This window comes from Bufo bufo, chromosome 3, assembly GCF_905171765.1.
Source record: "Bufo bufo chromosome 3, aBufBuf1.1, whole genome shotgun sequence".
In the NCBI taxonomy this organism is placed as follows: domain Eukaryota; kingdom Metazoa; phylum Chordata; class Amphibia; order Anura; family Bufonidae; genus Bufo; species Bufo bufo.
In genome coordinates, this window is record NC_053391.1 from 615206695 (window position 1) to 615226736 (window position 20042).

At 44.0% G+C, this 20042-nt stretch overlaps 2 protein-coding genes and 1 long non-coding RNA gene across 4 annotated transcripts in view; 2 read left to right on the forward strand and 1 right to left on the reverse strand.

Moving 5' to 3' along the window:
• Positions 1-2371, forward strand: part of THSD1 (thrombospondin type 1 domain containing 1) — a 35571-nt gene extending 33200 nt beyond the window's left edge. Inside the window, exon 5 of the mRNA XM_040426070.1 lies at positions 342-2371. Within this exon, the coding sequence (XP_040282004.1) occupies positions 342-1687 (1346 nt within the window). The 3' untranslated portion in view covers positions 1688-2371. The remainder of the gene's footprint in view (positions 1-341) is intronic.
• Positions 2372-11543: 9172 nt separating this feature from the next.
• LOC120993908 lies at positions 11544-14150 on the forward strand. The gene is made up of 2 exons (XR_005777327.1): positions 11544-13316; positions 13982-14150. It is a non-coding gene; the product is annotated as an uncharacterized LOC120993908 (long non-coding RNA).
• Positions 14151-15171: 1021 nt separating this feature from the next.
• Positions 15172-20042, reverse strand: part of LOC120996265 (fibrinogen-like protein 1) — a 71609-nt gene continuing 66738 nt past the window's right edge. For both annotated transcript variants that reach the window (XM_040426072.1, XM_040426073.1), the window contains one exon: positions 15172-15728. In XM_040426072.1, coding sequence (XP_040282006.1) covers positions 15548-15728 — 181 coding nt within the window. In that variant the 3' untranslated portion in view covers positions 15172-15547. The remainder of the gene's footprint in view (positions 15729-20042) is intronic.

A 20042-nucleotide genomic window follows, 5' to 3' on the forward strand; every position in this document is an offset into this window, starting at 1 on the left:
ACACGTTTTGGCCAATAGCTATTCCTCGACATCTCTATGAACATAAACACTGTACCACCAACAAGTACCTTCAGGGGACAGTCAGGAGGCCCCCCATAAACACAGATTGTCAGCGGATCATACAAATGTCAATAATGTGTATGGGCAGCTTCTATTGTGCACTGACAGTTTGTGTGAGGGAAATCTTCAATTCTTCAAGAAATAATTTTTGGTGCATTTACATCAATTCATATAGGCATACTTTACTTCTATGTGTATGGCTTGTTTGTAAATAAAATGTGCAATGTTGTGACCACACACATTCTGCAGACTGATGTCTTTTTTTCTTCTTTTTGGTTCAGCTGTGAAACCTTCAAGTAAATCTACCACAAATACAAAAGACGACTCCAAAACTAGCAATACAGTTACTTTCACTGGTATTTCGCTATGTCTTTTTATCATTTTCATCACCATTGTAATTACCGTCTGGAGGAGGTTCTCTAAGGCGGGCAAGTGCAGTATGGTGACCAGACACAACTCTTCTCATTCAGTCAGCTGTCGTAAAAACTCTGATGAGGAGAACATCTATCAAGTGAGGGAGAGCTTCTCAGATGCAGGAGATGGTCAACAGGAAAGCATGGAAGAAGAAGTTCATATACCTTTAAACTACAGGCAAAGCACACGTGTGACTGAGGAACAAACTACGGCAGAGAATGACTGTGCACAAGCAAATAGTCAGAAGTTAATACCACCCATCTTCAGTTATCGTCTTGCTCAACAACAGCTAAAAGAGATGAAACAAAAAGGTCTCACAGAGACCACTAAAGTGTATCATGTCTCTCAGAACCCATTGGCAGATACTGCAGTAGATATTTCACTGGCCCCTCCTTTGGTGCCGGAAAACTTAGAAGAATCTGCTGCAAATAAGTTTAGGATACAGTCTCCATTCTTAGAAACAAAGAACAGCCATATCCAAAATGCCAGTGAGAGGCCTAGTTCAAGGTTTCCACCAACACATGGTCAAACACTACCTAAAATATCCCCTGTTAGGACCAGTGATGCTAAAGGAAGGTATGACAGAGGCTATCAAAAAAGTAACTTTAGAAGAACCTCTAGTTTCCATGAAACTAAACATATTAAACCCTACAGAGAAAGAAGTTTGACATCAATATCTCCAAGACATACAATGGTTTATAACTCAAGGACCAAGATGTGGGAATATTCCACAGTAGAGAGACCTAAAAATAAACCTATAAGACTAGAGAAAAGCCCAGAAAATCTTACAAGAGGCGTCTCCTTCCCTCTTGATGCCATCAGGCATTCACCAAAAAGTCATTATCTACAGCAAGGGGAGAGTAAACCTGATTTAATAAGTAGCAGGTATATAGCTGGTAAATTGAAATCAGAGAGAACAGAACAAAACCGAATGCGAAAAGGTCCTTCACCATTGGAGAAGTCTTGGAACCAGGCTCAGGAATGCTCACATTCCCCTAAAGATAACTACCAACGGAAGAGTGCTCACAGTCCATCACATTACCGGAGAGAGAAATGTCAGAGTTTCCCATGGGGTGCTGAATATTCCTTCTATGATAATTCCACCTTTAGACTCACAGATGCTGAGCAACAGATGCTTGACTTACCTGGGTATTTTGCCTCTAATGAAGAGGATGAGACAAGTACTCTAAGTATTGAAAGACTGGTCCTCTGATTATGCAATCATGGGCTAGACAGTTTATTTCTTTGTATATTTTGCACATTGACAGACAGGGTTGTTATATGTCACATTGTACTGTGGTGACCACAACAAGAATACGAATACAACACATTCAAACATAACAATGGTGTATGCACTCATTAAAAAAAGTATTTCTCTACAAAGGAAAAGCAAATGCAGACCACATGCTATACCTCATTGTCTTAAAGGAACCTAGCAGTGAATGGTAAAAGTAAATAGAAGAACACTTGCCCACGTTTGTCGGTCTATAGGATTTTCTGCAGGCCCCTGGGAAAAAAGTATTGTAGAAATATTTCACATCATTTCCTCCTGTCCCCTTCCATTTTCATGAAATGAATGGTTGGTGCTTAGATAAGGGGACAGCCATACAGGGCTTAGCATGCACAGTCTACTATAGCAGACAAAGCAATGGGGAAGGGCTCATGCTGCAACCAGTTGTCTTACAGTCAGAAACAGCGGGAGAAAATACAAACTCCAAGCAAAAGTTTTCCCTGGTTAGATTCAAACCCAGGATCCAGCGCTATAAGTCACCAGGGCTACCACTGAGCCACCATGCTGCCTAATCAAAAACAAATCTGGCTAACAAGTTATCTAAACAAGCTCTTAAAATGCAAAATAATCTTCGGGCATGTTATAGAGCATGAGAGGCTGAGCAGATTAATACTGGTATATAGTTTTGTGGGAAAATATTCAGTAAAACTTGTATTCTATTCATTTAGGTCTTTGAAGTCAAGGAGGCGGTCCTATCAGTAATTGACAGATATCTCTGTATGCACAATCATAGAGGGAAGGCTGTTAATCACTGATATGATCGCCTCCTTGACTTCAAAGCCCAGAATGAGCAGGAATTTAAATGAATAAAATTTAAGTTTTTCTGAATCTTTTCCCACAAAACTATCAATCTGCTCACCACCACATGCTCATCAACATGTTGCCTTCAGCTCAGACACCATGTTCAATATGACAGGTCCCCTTTAAAGAACTCATCTATTTTGAACAATCCCTATTAGTTAAAAGTGTCCACTGATGATAAACTGATCACAAGGTGTTCCTCTGCTGAAACCCACAACTATCACATCTATTCATAGGGAAACTGAGCAACAATTGTTTAGTTTCCCTTTAGCACCACCACTGGAGAAATGTAGCATTACACAGTTCACACTTTGAGGGAGGGTGTTCTATTTTTACTTATGGAGGGCACCTAGTAGGCGTTAGGAGTTTTATAGGCCAGGCAATGCTCCTCTGGGAAAAAGGTAAGCAACTTAGTACTCTTTCCAAATGAAAAGAAAGCTGAGCTTCTAATGCCACCGTTTGCTTAATTTCTTTTGGAAATAGAGTTAGTTGTGCAACGGGTGCCTCCCCCTCTATATAATGCGCATCCCAGGTGTAGGAAATGCCAAGTAGTATAGTGCAGCCTATCTGCTTCTTTATGTGTGTCACGTTGCTCCTACCTGGATACGGCTGGACCCCAAGCTTTGTCTCCGAAGCAATAAATAGGGGGAATAATTGAGGAATAAAAGAATAACTTGAGTCCAGACCTTGAGATGAATTTCAATGGCAGCTTTACTTGAATAAACGTTTTTCCAAAGCAGATTTCAGGCTTTATCTTGGTTTCAGCAGGCTTTAGCATGAAACTGGCAGGCAAACTCAACTCTGCTCTCTTTCTCTCACTCTGATGTACTGACAAGCTTAAATAGTGTCTTTGCTTTCTTCTTGGTGCTGCACTTTCTCTCTGTAGTCTGTCTTATTGTTATGCCAGGGAACTTTCCTTCTGGCTTCTGAGGCTTCAAGCTTTGACCTTCATGGCCAGCAGAGCTTAATGTGTTCTGGCTCATGTGGGCACGTCCAGCAGAGACGTGCCCCTGCACACCCTTCCCTTAGCAGGAGGTAAGCTAGACTGAAGCTAACTGGTCCCCACCCTTCCTGCAGGAAGTAGGACTTGCCCACTTCTCTCCAGAGGGGGGTTAGAATGGAATGGAAAGTTCCATTCTATCTAAGTACAGCTCTGCCGTGTTTGCTGTCACCTGCTGGTGAACCAGGTAAATTTAATTTAATAAAGAAGTTGCATAGAAATATTATTATTGCACCATATAAAGGACCTGGATAGAAATACACAGATGACATTCAGGTTAGCCCATTAGAGATAGTAGCAGGGTGAAGAAGTGGTAACCCTACTCTGGGGTGTTACAGTTGCATACCTTTTTCCTAGAGGTGCATTGCCTGCCCTAAAAGACTTCTAATGTATACTAGGTGCTCTCCATAAAGATAAATAGTACCCACTGAATACTGACAAAGGCCTCTCAAAGCTCTCACTGATGAGGGGCAATCACCCCAAAACAGCTGCAGTAGCTTTTGCTGCTCACCCTTTGTTTTGTACCAAGTGATTTTGTTCAGGGGTCTTGCCAGAATGTGTGCTGGGTATCCTATCCCTGAGCCAAGGGGAATTGTTTGGGTATATTGCTCAGGCTTCTCCACCTGCTGCTATTGGGGAGAGGCTTCATCCCATGAGATTTCCTCTTGTTTTTGCAGTGATTGGTGTGAGCATTTTAGGCATCAGGGTGCATCAAGCTTCAGCCAGCGATAACTGGGCCTGTTTTGTAATCCAGATCTATGTTGATTCTGGATTGGAGAAGATCATTACCTTGACCTACCCTGTGCACAATAATATCTTTGGAATCCTGAAAGTAGAACAAAGGAACTTCCTTTGCCAGGAAGGCCATTCCTTGCACTCTTGTTTTGACTGATTTCTGCTTGCCATTCTTTGCACTACAATTTGATGGAAAATGTCAATCATTCTGGGCTTTGTGCACTAATCTTCACTTTGCTTTATGATGGGGGTATGTTTTCATGGTCCTCTTTATGTACCATCCTCACATACAGTACAGACCAAAAGTTTTGACACACCTTCTCATTCAAAGAGTTTTCTTTATTTTCATGACTATGAAGGCATCAAAACTATGAATTAACACATGTGGAATTATATACATAACAAGCAAGTGTGAAACAACTGAAAATATGTAATATTCTAGGTTCTTCTCTTGGCATTCTCTTGATGAGCTTCAAGAGGTAGTCCCCTGAAATGGTCTTCCAACAGTCTTGAAGGAGTTCCCAGAGATGCTTAGCACTTGTTGGCCCTTTTGCCTTTACTCTGCGGTCCAGCTCATCCCAAACCATCTCAATTGGGTTCAGGTCCGGTGACTGTGGAGGCCAGGTCATCTGGCGCAGCACCCCATCACTCGCCTTCATGGTCAAATAGCCCTTACTTTCAAAGTTTTCCCAATTTTTCGGCTGACTGACTGACCTTCATTTCTTAAAGTAATGATGGCCACTCGTTTTTCTTTACTTAGCTGCTTTTTTCTTGCCATAATACAAATTCTAACAGTCTATTCAGTAGGACTATCAGCTGTGTATCCACCTGACTTCTCCTCAACGCAAATGATGGTCCCAACCCCATTTATAAGGCAAGAAATCCTACTTATTAAACTTGACAGGGCACACCTGTGAAGTGAAAACGATTTCAGGGGACTCCTCTTGAAGCTCATCAAGAGAATGCCAAGAGTGTGCAAAGCAGTAATCAAAGCAAAAGGTGGCTACTTTGAAGAACCTAGAATATGACATATTTTCTGTTGTTTCACACTTGCTTGTTATGTATATAATTCCACATGTGTTAATTCATAGTTTTGATGCCTTCAGTGTGAATCTACAATTTTCATAGTCATGAAAATAAAGAAAACTCTTTGAATGAGAAGGTGTGTCCAAACTTTTGGTCTGTACTGTACCTTCGTAAGAAAATTTGGCTTTCCCTTCAAAACACTGTTTATATGCAAGATTTGAGAACAAGACTGAACTATGAAAGTCTATAGACTGGAAAATATAAATTTAGTGTAAGGTTTCATCCAGATGTCAATAAACCTGGAAGTTTCCATTATCCTTCTTCAAATTTCCCCATTGGCAAAAATAGAGGATACCAGTTTTTTCCTGAAAAGCCCAAATTCTATAGGAATTGCAGAGTCTTTGGATATACTCAGGATAGTAATATGGTTGGTAAATACCCAAAGTGTAACCAAAATGGGCACAAAGTAAAAGGACTGAAAAAATGAAATTGTACAGGTGAAACTCGAAAAATTAGAATATCGTGCAAAAGTTCATTTATTTCAGTAATGCAAATGAAAAGGAATTGCATTATTGCAGCTTAAAATTAGAATTTTGTGAAAAGGTTCAATATTCTAGGCTCAAAGTGTCACACTCTAGTCAGCTAATTAATCCATACCCCCTGAGCGTAAGGGGACCTCAAAATTGTGACTTTGGGGTTTTCATAAGCTATAAGCCATAATCATCCAAATTATAACCAATAAAGGGTTGAAATATCTCACTTTGCATGTAATGACTCTCTCTCATATGTTAGTTTCACCTTTTAAGTTGCATTACTGAAATAAATGAACTTTGCACGATATTCTAATTTTTCGAGTTTCTCCTGTATGTAATTTATGTGAGGGGACAGGGCATGCCTTAAAGAACTGTTCTCTGAGGAAAAGGTCCTATGCAGAGTCATTCAGGGATAAGGGGACTGAGGATCCAGAGTTCCCTGCTGGATCAGATGTTTCTGTGGAAGCTCCATGCTCTGATGAGGTATATGTCAGTGAGAAGGGGCTTAGATTGAAATAACCCCTTTGGAGCAGGAACTTCATCATCCATTAGACGGGATACCTGGAACCCTTGTTCTTTACTGGAATTAAGAGGTAGTGAGCCCAGAAGAGCTGGGAGGGGTCAAGGGGACTTTAAAGTTCTGCTTTTTACATGTCCATATGTGGAACCATTCACTTCAATGGACCTTGGAAATAAACGGAAATAACTCTGTGGGTATTCCGTGTCCGCATGTCCATTGCACAGAAAAGATAGATGCCCTATTCTTGTCCGTTTTTATTGCAGATTCGTGTTTTGCGGACCACAAAATGCATAACGGTCATGTGCATGAGCCCTTAGTTGGGGGTTTTAATTGTGTAATGTAAGGTGAAAAGATGGATATATCTGGGAAGAAACTGCATAGCTTAAAGGGGTTGTCTCATCATGGACAATGGGTGCATATTGCTAGGATTTGCCCCCATTGTCTAATAGGTGCGGGTCCCACCTATAAGAGCACTGCAAGGTGGTGGCTGGAGGACTCCGGTCTGGCCAGCACCAAATCGGCTCCCCATAGAAGTAAATGGGAGCGTACCGCACATGCGCAGCCCCCTCTCCCATTAATTTCTATGGGGCCGACAGAAATAGCCGAGCGCTGGCTCAGCTATTTTCGCCGGCCACATAGAAAATGAATGGAGGGCGGCTGCGCATGCGCAGTGCGCCCTTCTTCATTTGCGGTACTGGGACCCGCACCTATAAGACTATGGGGGCATATCCTAGCGATATGACCCCATTGTCCATGATGAGACAACCCCTTTAAAGAGGACCTGTCACCACTCCTGACATGCCTGTTTTAATAGCTTCATGCATTCCAGATGTAATACCAGTTCTGGAGAATCTGTTCTTATGAGTCTATGTTGTGCCATTCCTTTATTATTTCTACTAGAAGTTATGAATTAATTGCTAGCAGTCTGCAGTAAGGGTACAGAGGGGAGGTAATAAGTTGGGGGTGTTTACCTGCACAGACTCAATCTATCCAGTAAGTGCTGCCATTTTCAGAAGGTGCTAGTGATGCTCTGTGTGATGATATTATATTTGGGGCTCAGCTTACGTTTCTTCTGGAAAGAGAGCTACCGTAATTTACATAATCAATTATCTATATGGACATGTTGGGTTTTCCAGGGCAGGGGACACTGTTTGTATCCTCACTTCACACTGGTTAATAGATGATCTCAAATAGAGGACTTTTCTCTATTAACTAATTATTAAACCAGACAATGTTTTACAGCTTCTTTTATTTAGTTTTGAATATTTATCCAAGAATATAGTTATTAGGACAGTTGTTTTATTGTATTTTATGTTAATCTTTTTTCCTCCAGTTATTTTGTACAAGTTATAGTAAGCGCCACAGCACATAGCGAGGGTGCTTTTGACTGCAGAGACTGGATTGGTAGCCCGGGGGCTAAGTCACCATGTCTTCCTGCCGAGGCATGGTGGTTTGGCCCGCAGAGGTGTTTTTCTCCTCCAGGCACAGCTCTGCCTGTTTTGTGTTGCTGGTCTCCCCTCCCCTGTAACGGTCACGTCCACACACACACACAGGGGGAAGGATAGTGACCACTGCGCTCCACCCTCACCCCTGGCCCTGCCTACTTGCCTCACGAGTCCTGATGACAGGGGACAACTGGACAACAGTCCCTAACTTAGGATACGTGCAGGGAAGACAGACAAGACAAAATACGGAACATGAACAGACCGGGTCAGAACCAAGAGAGCTACGCAGTACAAAGGGTTAAGCAAAGAATGGTCAGGAGAAGCCGGGGTAAAATACCTGGAGAGTAGAGAAGTACAAGAGGAGTCCTAAGAGAGTAGTCAGGTGGGAGCCGAGGTCACAATAACAGGACGGATGCGCAGTACAGGAGGAGCAGGCAAAGGATCGTCAGGGAACGGAATCAGGTGAGTATTCAGTAGTCCAACAAATAGCCAGGAACCTAGAAATTAACAGGCAACCTGTGGCTAGCAGGCTGCCTGTATTTATAGTGGGGAGTGAGGGTCATGTGACGTGGCCAGCGTCACATGACCGACAGCCCAACCAGTTGCGCTCAAGGCAGACTTAGGAGCAGAGAGCCACCCAGCTAGTAAAGCCGCCCTGGGAATGAGGTCAAACACAGATCCTCATTCCCAAAGCTAAGCAACAGTTCTGCGGGCAATGGGGGACCGAGTGCACCTTCGGAACCCCGTTACATCCCCTTTTCCCTCTCCTCCCCCCTTCCTTCTGGTGCAGTTTAGATGGTTCCCTCCTGTCCCTCCCCTAGAGTTAATAAATAGGAGGGCTTACCCCTTCTTGGTCCCTTTTTCACCTGCTGTGGCCCAGCCCCCCGGTCCTGCCTCGTGCGCTCCCGCTTCAGCGCACTCGGCAGGAAACAGCTTGCCCATTGTTTACCCCCCTGCCCCCCTCTCCCTCAATAACTTTTCCCGTTCGGGTAAGCGGGGGTGTGCAGTATCCAGCGCACTTGCCGGGACCTCTGCTGTCCTTCCGGCAGCGTGTTCTGTGGCCTCAACCCCCGCTCCTGCCTCGTGCGCTCCCGCTCTAGCGTGCTCTACAGTCCCCAGCGCAGCCTCTCTGTATACCACTGCCCCCTCACAAACTATGGGAAATAATCCCATAGCCTCCTCCTCTGCTGAGGAGCTTCTGGCCACCTAAGCTGCTGTTGAGCAGGCTGCTGGGGATTTGACACTGCCTACCAATGTGTCAGTGACAGCCCCCCTTTAGCCCCCACTTCTGCCCCAGTGCAAGCCAATGATGTAACCCTTCTCAGGGTTCCAGTGTCTCAGCAGCTTGACACCCCTGCTGTTCCCATTCTTCCTGTACATCCAGGCCTTTCTGCCACCCCACGCAGACGCTCTCCCTCCACCTCCCCTGGGTGTTGCTCTGACCGCCACGCCAGGCGCAGGTCGGGAAGTCATCATTATAGCTGTTCCCGTCACCGCTCACGATCCTCTCGGCGGAACCGCAGAGATGTCCGCTCCAGGTCCTCGCGTTGGCGGTCGCCTTCTTCTTCGGATGTCAGTTCCTGCAGCGCTAGCTCTGGCAGGTCCCATTCACGCCAGAGGCGGGTAACTATGCACTCAGCCAGAAGGTCATCCCGCGGGGCCAGTTGGGTCCGCGCTGTCCAGGAGCCAGATCCTCCGGTTGTTCCTGTGGAGCCTCCGTCAACTTCATCTGGTGGCGAGTTTAATTTCACTGGGGCCTGGAGTTCGGCTTCTATGGGTCAGCAGTTAGTTTCTGTCTTTAAGGCTTTGCTATCTCAGATGGACCCGGGGGGTTCTCATGTGCCCCCCAAGCCCACTGCCCCAGGTCTCCAGTCGCCTAGGGCCAGCGATCACAAAGAATCCCTATTTTGTTGTCTCTTTCCCCTGGGAGCCCATTTGGACATGGAGACCAAAAATAAAAATTGGAACAACCATTTGGTCCTTGGTTACCGTCGACCAGCACACTGTTGATAAAGAGCGTAGGCCCAACTCCGATAGATTTTATTGATCGCAGGAACAAGGTGGCTCACACCATGGGTAATTGGTTACAAGCGTTCTCAGTATTAGGATATGTTATAGGGCAGCAACATTCAGAACGTTGTTCAGAATTATTTGTGTACATGGATTCTATATACAGTGCCCATAAGTCCCATGGCGGGACCGCTTGGTGGCGTATGACGAGGAATTCCGTAGACGTTTGGCACTTCACCCGGAAATTGGTTGAGGAGTAAAAGACACGGATCTTTGGCTACGTCTGATGATGTCTCAGAGAGTCCATCCCTTTCCAGCCACGGCCCCGTCTCCTCCTCCAGCGGTCAAGGGCCTGTAGTTGTTGGCAGACCGGGAGCTTGCTGGCTCTATAATGAGGGTCACTGCAAGTTCTTTGCACTGTGTAAGTACAAACACGAATGCTCGGTATGCGACGGCTCCCACCCGGCCATTCGATGTTAACGACATGCAGCCCTCAGACTCTCAGGGCCCACTAGTGGGGAAGACTCCGGTGAGCGTGGTCATGAAGTCCCCGTGGCTCGTCCAGTACCCCAATAAACGTGCCACCGTCCAAGTGCGCTTTGGTTTTTTCATCCATTTCCATTTTTCCAGTTCTCCCACTCATGCCGATAATTTGTCCTCCGCCAAACGCTACCCAGCCGTTTTGCTGGAAAAAATTCACAAGGCAGTTGAATTGGGGTGAATAGTTGACCAATTTACTTCACCCCCTTTTTCTAACATCCGGGTTTCCACTTTGGGACTTTTCCCTAAGCGGGAAACCTGGAAGTTTTGCCTGATTCACCACCTCTCCTTCCCCAAGGGATCCTCGGTTAACAACGGTATTTCAAAGGACGACGCCTCGGTTTCCTACGTTTCATTTGACAGAGTGGTCATATTGGCAGGGAGGCAGGCAAAATCAGATATAGAAGCGGCCTTCCGGCTGCTTCCGGTGCACCCGGATTGTTACCATCTGCTGGGTTGCATGGTAGATGGGTGTTATTATTTTGACACCTCTCTTCCCATGGGTTGCTCCATTTCCTGCCACTTTTTTGAATTATTTAGTTCCTTCCTGAAATGGGTCATTTGCTATGAGAATGGTTCCCGCTCAATCATTCATTACCTGGACGATTTTCTTTTTGTATCCCCAGGAGATTCCTCCCAGTGTCAATTCCTTTTGAACTCGTTTTGTTTTTTCATGTCCAGTTTTGGCGTCCCCCTTTTTGCTGATAAGACCTCTGGCCCTTCCACCTCTATCACCTTTTTAGGGATCGAGATTGACTCATCTTCAATGGTTTATCGCCGTCCCCAGGATAAGTTGTCAAAACTCCTCGCCCTTATTGAAGGTTTTTGCTCGGTAAAATCTGTCACCCTCAAGCAGCTCCAGTCTCTCCTTGGGCTCCTGGCTTTCGCTTGTCGGGTTATGCCCATGGGCAGGTTGTTCTCAAGACGTTTATCCCTGGCTACGCGAGGCGTTTCAAATCCCCACCATCACGTCCGGTTAACCCTGCATTTGAAGCGTGACCTCCATGTGTGGCGTGAATTCCTCCATTGTTATAATAGCCACACTTACTTGCAGCTTCCCGAAATTTCCAGCCCTGATCTGTCCCTCTTTTTTGATGCTGCGGGATCCACTGGTTTCGGCGCTGTTTTGGGAACAGACTGGTGCGCGGCCTCCTGGCCGTCTCAGTGGCACACGTCCGGTCTTTGCTCCAACATTACTTTGTTAGAATTATTTCCCATTATCGTCGCTATTGATTTGTGGTGTTTCAGAATGTGAAACAGGCGTGTCTGCTTTTGGTCGGATGATATGGCGGTTGTGCACTGTATTAACAAATTGACCTCTTCCTCCCAATTAAACATTTATTTTTGGGCTTCCCATGTTCTGGGAGTTGTCAATGTTGCCGCTGACGCTCTCTCACGTTTTTGTTGTCAGGAATTCCAGGAGCTTGTGCCAGATACTGCACCAGAGAGTCTTCCGTGCCCTATTCAGCTATGGGAAATACTGATAAACATCTGATTCCCCTTGTTTCGAGCTTCAGTGGCGCCCGAGTCCTGGGCTGGTTATGGTAAGGCATGGGCGGACTGGATAGCGTTAGCATGTGACCTGCCGGTTCACACCTATGTTTCCTCTCGACTTCGGGTTACCGTTGATTATTTGCTACTCTTACATGCTGCGGGGGTTTCGGCGGTGGTTGCCCTGCGTCGGTTGTCGGGAATTCGTTTTTACTTTCGACTGAAGAGGTGGTTGGACGTCACCAAGTTTTTCATAGTTTGCCAAGCCCTTAAAGGGTGGCGAAAAGAGTATGTTCGGAAGGAACGCAGGCGCCCTATTTCATAGCAGGTTCTCACTCAACTAGCTCAGGTGTTGGAACAGATCTGCTCCTCTGCCGCCAAAGTTTTACTCTTCCGTGCTGTCCTTTGCCTCGCTTTTTTCGGCGCCTTTAGAACTGGCGAGCTTCTTCCTCAGTCCAAGTTTTGCCCCGGCGGCCTTGTTCCTGCTGACGTCTCTGTTTCTGTTTCCGACTCGTCTATTCGCATTTGTGTCTGACGCTTGAAAACTGACAGTTTTTTTCTTGTGGATCCTGGGTTCCTTTGTACCGTATCAAAGGCCCGGTTTGCTGTTTTTGTGCTGTAATGGACTTCAATGCCTCTCGGGGAGACGGTGCCTTTTTTTATGCCATGCCTCTGGCTTGCCTCTCACTCGTTTTCAGCTTTGCTCCGTTTTCCACCGTTCCCTTGTGCTCCTGGGTCTTCCGGCCACTGAGGCTGCTAGGGCTGGTTTACCGGATTTGGAAGTACAGCGCATTGGTAGGTGGAAATCAGCATGCTTTGCGTCTTATGTTCGTCCTGAGCTATTATAGTTATTTTCTGGGGCATTCTTACATTCTCTGGGCCGGGCAAAGAGCTTAGTTCAGGCCGGGTGGCCGAAGCCTGGGTTTTCCTGGATGTGGAGGTCATGTGGCGTGGCATTCGCGGCCTTCGGTGGTCACAAGTACTTCCGGAGGCTGTTAACCTCAGTAAGGTGGTGCAATCCCTAGTCATCTTAGTTATTCATGCTGGGGAGAATGACCTCTGCATGCTCAAAGTTGCCGAGCTCATCACCCTCATTAGAGCTGATTTGGAGAGCATTCCTACCTTTTTTCCGGAAATTATTTTGGTTTGGTCAGAGATGGTCTTCAGAGTTACTTGGCAGGGCACCAGGGACGCGGGGGCTATTAAGAGAGGCAGACGTACTGTTAATGCTAGGACCTCTCGTTTTGTTCGTTCCCATGGGGGTGTGGTGGTCCGTCATCACCAGCTTGAAGGGGACAACCAGCGCCTTATGTGACCTGATGGGGTGCACCTGAATGAGATTGGCCTAGATATTTTTCTTTCTGGCCTTCAAGACGCTGTAGAACAGGCCTTGTTTCTGTTGGGTGGGTGTCGGAGCACCATGTTGAGGTACACGGGCTCCTCCATGGAGGTCGGTGGAAATAAAATACTAAGAGCGGAGGAGAAGGCGGACTTGCCCACTGTGGTTTCAATGGGGCATATCGCTTCTCACACTACTGGAAGTGGTTGTTGGCATTTGATAAAGTTGGGTGGTTTTTGTGAAGAACAAGTTAAAGATAAATAAAGCTGTGACCGACCCTCACTCCAACAAAAAAAACTGTTGCCTCTGTCGTTATTTGGTTAGACAGGGAAGACATGTGGTTGGTGGGTGGCTGGGCTGTTAGTTCTCTGCAGTCTAGTAAGCGCCACAGCACATAGCGAGGGCGCTTTTGACTGCAGAGATTGGATTGGTAGCCCGGGGGTTAAGTCACCATGTCTTCCTGCCGAGGCATGGTGGTTTGGCCCGCAGAGGTGTTTTTCTCCTCCAAGCACAGCTCTGCCTGTTTTGTGTTGCTGGTCTCCCCTTCCCTTATCCCTCTTTTCCCACCCTTCCTTCTTTGCAATTTAGATGGTTCCCTCCTGTCGCTCCCCTAGAGTTAATAAATAGGATGGCTTACCCCTTTTTGGTCCCGTTTTCACTGGCACCTTTACCAGGAATGTTCCCACCCTCCCTCCCTTTGCTTGGTTGTTTATCCATTATATGTTGGCTCACATATCTTTCTTTTACAGTTGCCGTTGTTTAAGTCACAGCTGGAGGTCGGTTGAAATAAAATACTAAGAGCGGAGGAGAAGGTGGACTTGCCCACTGTGGTTTCAGTGGGGCATATCGCTTCTCACACTACTGGAAGTGGTTGTTGGCATTTGATAAAGTTGGGTGGTTTTTGTGAAGAACAAGTTAAAGATAAATAAAGCTGTGACCGACCCTCACTCCAACAAAAAAAACTGTTGCCTCTGTCGTTATTTGGTTAGGCGGGAAAGACATGTGGTTGGGTGGCTGGGCTGTTAGTTCTCTGTAGTCTTGTAGAATTTATACCAGTTGTAAATGATGGGGTGCAATTATAGTCCAGCTCATAGCTGTTATGAATTTAACTTTCTAATGCACAGACTGCCAGAAGATGAGTCAATTTCTTTAAGGTGTAACTGTCATGTTTCAATCAATTTTAGTATATGTTACTGCTGCTGCAACATTATGCATAAAGCAGTCTTTAGTTTCTTCACATAACACTATTTCCCTTGAGTTTTTCCCTTAGTTACAGCTGTTGTAACCTCTACAATATGAGGATCTTCTCAAGATGGCTCCTCTGCCAGTTCTCTGAGGCCAAAACTGCCTTCCCTCACTTCATATACACACTTGCTGTAGGCAGCAGCTTCCTGCCAGCCAATCAGATTGGATTGCAGAGAGACACGCCTCCTCACTCTGAAGCCTAATGCACTGCTCCCACGTCTTCTGTTTATACTAAAAGGAAGTCTTTTAAGGGACCAGCGGAAATGGACAGGGGACATTGATGAAAGCTGTTATTATAAGGTAATTGCAGATCTTTTGACAATCGTTGACAGACTAACTCAGGTATACATGCCTAGCTCTAATAAACTACCAAATAAAATAAAAAACATGATAGTTACACTTCAAGTGGTCTGCACCTTTTAATAAATTTGCTGCTTCTTACTCCAGCACATGTTTATTAGGACTGGTATACGAAAGGCCTCACTTAATAAATTCCTCCATTTTGAGCTTCTAGTATTCCATAACAGGTGACAACTAAAAATATAATCAATGACCATGATGTCGATGTAGATCTTGTCCAATGTCTTACTAGACGTGAGTACATGGGTTATGATAGTAGTGGCTCTTGTATATCTCAGACGTCAAGGAGTAATATGGAGGCTGCTGGATCATCTAGGAGCATCTCATGATATGAGTGGAAGTAGTCCCTGAGATTGGAAACTAGCAGTCATCTTTCAAAGAGGTTGTATGTGATTAAGACAAAAGGCCTGTTTTTTTTTGTTTGTTTTTTCAGAAACCGCACCACTCTTGTCCACAGGTTGTGCCTGGTATTGCAGCTCAGCCCCACTGCCATACTAGATACAACCCATCATACGTGGCACCATTTCTGGGAGAAGCAGTCCTAATCTCATACAACACTTTTAAGCACTACAGACATCTCACTGCTAGGAAGTTGGCTATATCGGCTAATGCCATTTTTAAACTTTGATTACTTTGATTTATTTTATATTGAATTATATATAAAATATATCATGGAGGCACTTGCAAAGTCTTGCCCAGCTCCTTTTCATACATTCTGTTAAATGTCATGGAGAAATTTACACATTCATTCCGTCCCCGCTCCCAACATTGAGAAATGACTGACGCCTGATCTTCATTGTAGTGAATTTTAGGGAGTACCATAGCCCGTGCCAGGTGGACCATACAATGCCATTGTCGTATTGTCCTGTATAATTGCCATTTTTATAATACAAGCCATTTAAATTTGCTGCATGACACCTGTAAAGACAAGAAAAAGTAAGAAATGTATAGTTAATTTTCAACAATGTGATAATATGTTTATAATATCTATCATTGATAAAACAATGGAGGAAATTATCAAGGGAATGGCCTCAGTATTTCTGTGTAAAACAAGGTCTCCAGTTTTGATGCATGCCATATTTGCGTGAAACTTTGCAGAATTTCTCTCCTACTAAGTGGGCGGGTTAATCAGGAAGGGAGTTTCTGACAGAATTATCATTTTTAATGAAAATGGTGCAAATTCGAATGCAAATTTACTCCAAGCTCACTAAGAGGCATGCCCTCTTAATAAATTTGGCGCATTTTACTCCGACGAAATTCAGTTTAAGACTTCCGTATGACACAACAGTCATAATAAATTCCCTGCATGGTAAAAAAAAGCATCCTATAACAAGATATAGTATACATGTGACTTTTGCTTTAGGTAGATATCTATTTAATATAGCAATCTTGTCACATCAGTTTTGGAGGCCTGTTTGGCTCTGGCCTAGAGATATGATTGTGTCGTTTGCAGCATATGGACAAATATACAGGATATGAATTCAATACCGCATCTTCTCTCAGTTTTGCCTAGGCAATGTGATGTGACGTTCATCGGGCTCATGGCCTAAGTGCAGCTCAGCCCCATTGAAGTGAATGGGACTGAGAGGAAGAGCAAGCACAGCCACTATACAATGCACGGTGCTGTGCTTGGTGAGCTGAGCACCACTGCCTTCTCAAACAGCATATAGGCGGGGGTCCTGCATGTCGGACCCCCACCAATCAGACACTGATGACCCATCCAGAGGATAGGTCATCAGTAGAGTTGAGCGAACCCGAACTGTAAAGTTTAGGTTTAGAACTTTAGGTTTTTCAGCACCCGGACCCGAACCCGAACATTTACGTAAAGGTTCGGGTTCGGTGTTCGGCGATTTTTAGGGCGCTTTTTGAAAGGCTGCAAAGCAGCCAATCAAAAAGCGTCATACTACTTGCCCCAAGAGGCCATCACAGCCATGCCTACTATTGGCATGGCTGTGATTGGCCAGTGCAGCATGTGACCCTATTTAAGCTGGAGTCACGTAGCGCCGCCCGTAACTCTGCTCGGATTAGTGTAGGGAAAGGCTGCAGCTGCTGTGAGGGAGAGATCAGGGAGGAATCTTATAAAGAACTGCTTCTTTACTCAGCGATCTACAGCAAATGTGTTTTGTGGGTGCAGTGCACAATTGTTTTAAGCCTTCCCTGAGCCAACTACTACTTCAGTTAGTCAATACATAATCGGCAGCCATTTTATGCAACGATAGTGCACCAGCACAGGATATCTGCATATCTGCATGTCCAGAAATACTGCTTTGAGACACTGGGGTTAAATAAATCCTCTGTTTCATATAGTGCACATCTAGGATTATCGCTGCATAAGTGACTGTTCAATTTAGAACAGAAATACGGCTTTCTCATACTGGGGCGAAAAAAAACCCTCTGTTTCATATAGTGCACATCTAGGATTATAGGTGCATAAGGGACTGTTCATTTTAGGCCAGAAATACGGCTTTCGCATACCGGGGTGGAAAAACACTGTGTTTTATATACTGCACATCTGTGATTATAGGTGCATAAGTTACTGTGAAATTTAGGCCACAAATACGGCTTTTGCTTACTGGGGTTAAAAAAAAACTCTGATATACTGCACATCTGGGATTAGAGGTGCATAAGTAAGTGTTACATTTAGGCCAGAAATACGGCTTTCTCATACTGGGGCATACTGGGGTGAAAAAAAAACATCTGTTTCATATAGTGCACATCTAGGATTATAGGTGCATAAGTGAGTGTCACATTTAGGCCAGAAATACGGCTTTGGCATACTAGGTGAAACAAACCCCTCTGTTTCATATAGTGCACATCTAGGATTATAGGTGCATAAGGGATTGTTAATTTTAGGCCACAAATACGGCTTTCGCATACCGGGGTGGAAAAAACACTGTGTTTTATATACTGCACATCTGGGATTAGAGGTGCATAAGTTACTGTGAAATTTAGGCCACAAATACCGCTGTCGTATAGAGTTAAAAAAAAAAATTGAGTACAATACCCTACATCGGGGTTTTTATTGGCGGATAATTATTTTTAACAGACTCAACCACTTTTTAGTTGGCACTTAATATCTGGACATATATAGTGGATACAACATATTTATTCAAATAACTTCATCTTGTATAGGTGCACAATGAAAAATCTGTATAAATATACATAAAAGAAACAATTAAAATACACAATATTATGTATAAAAAAGATGATAAAAAGTTTAAACAATAAATGATATATCCTGTAAAAAAGTTTAACACTCAATGATGTCTTGTGAATTGATATTGCTTGATAAGGTGCGCTTGATAAGATCCAGTTATTGAATTCCAATACACTGGCAGTACTTTCTGTTTATTACCAGTAGTTCATTCAGTGATGAGTAGTTTGTTAGTCTTGGTTATAGACTGTCAATGTTTAATATATGTTATCTGACATCATAGGGTCACAATCATAAAATATTAATTATATAAAAGGGAGAATAAACAAGTCCTAATACCATCATGTCACATTGAGAAAAAAGATAAAAACTAAAAAACTAAAACGCATGAAAATCGCATGATTATCATACACATCTCTATGTGAAGAAAAAATATTGGGTATTGGAAAAAGTCTCCAGGAGTAAGGAGATATCTGTGAGTCCAGGGAACACCAATTTAATGGGATATGTAATGGTCGATTGTAGATGATGGTCCATATTTTATGAGTGTATAATTGTTACATATTTTATATACTGTAAGTGTATAATTGTCACATATCTTATGTCTAAAGATAAATATTGATCATAATACGATGTGTAGAACAATGAATAACATAATGCAAATTAAGGGCCTCATATATTGTATTTAGATGATAACTATCCACTAGATCCACACCAGATTTTGCAAGAAACTCTAATTAGTGAGATGATGTAACCCACATGGGTATATAAGGAGGCAGTATGGGATTTCATAAATGAGCTACTGAGGAAGAGGTGGGCAACCTCAAAACACGTTTAGCAGGAGTTGATGACATCCCCATATTGGAAGAAATCCTATAGGAGCAACATTTAGCTGGCTATCGCAAAAAAGACAAATAACAAGACGCACAACAATATATGAATGGAGGTTGGTAACGCCTCCTGAATACGTAAGGAGCCTAGTGAATTGAACAGCTTCCAGGTCACGTGGGACGCCCGATCACGTGAGACGCTCCGAACACGTGGGACGCCCAATTCAAACCGGAAGAAAGTTACGGGCATCTAAGCCACAGCACTGACGGATACAACTAGCAGATGCACGCTATTAGGTGAAGGAAGAGGGGTGAGTGCACTGACCTATGGTGGGACGCCACCACTGCCAGATTATACAAGAACTGAGCAGTTAGCAGTGAGTATCCATAATAAACTGCATGTATATACAATAACCCCCTATAAGGACTAACACCCATAGCGATCAGAATTGGTATCCCACATTGGTGATTGTGACCCTATAATGTCAGATAACATATACTAAACATTGACAGTCTATAACCAAGACTAACAAACTACTCATCACTGAATGAACTACTGGTAATAAACAGAAAGTACTGCCAGTGTATTGGAATTCAATAACTGGATCTTATCAAGCGCACCTTATCAAGCAATATCACAAGACATCATTGAGTGTTAAACTTTTTTACAAGATATATCATTTATTGTTCAAACTTTTTATCATCTTTTTTATACATAATATTGTGTATTTTAATTGTTTCTTTTATGTATATTTATACAGATTTTTCATTGTGCACCTATACAAGATGAAGTTATTTGAATAAATATGTTGTATCCACTATATATGTCCAGATATTGAGTGCCCACTATATCTATAATTCTCTTTAAACCAATCTGCGATTAGAGTGAATCACGTACCAGTGAGAGCACCTATCTGTATAAGCAGGAAGGTTGAGCCGCTATTTATCTACCTACTTCTCAACCACTTTTTACTTTGCTTGGTGAACGCTAACTATGAGGCAAACATCTAATAAAGGACGCGGTCATGGTCGTGGTGGTGGTGTTGGTGGAGCCTCTGGTGCAGGGAGAGGACGTGGTCGTTCTGCCACAGCTACACGTCCTACTGAACCTACTACCTCAGGTCCCAGTAGCCACCAGAATCGACAGCGATATTTGGTCGGGCCTAATGCCGTTCTAAGAATGGTAAGGCCTGTGCAAGTACAGGTGATAGTCGATTAGGTGGCCAACAGTGGATCCAGCACGTTCAC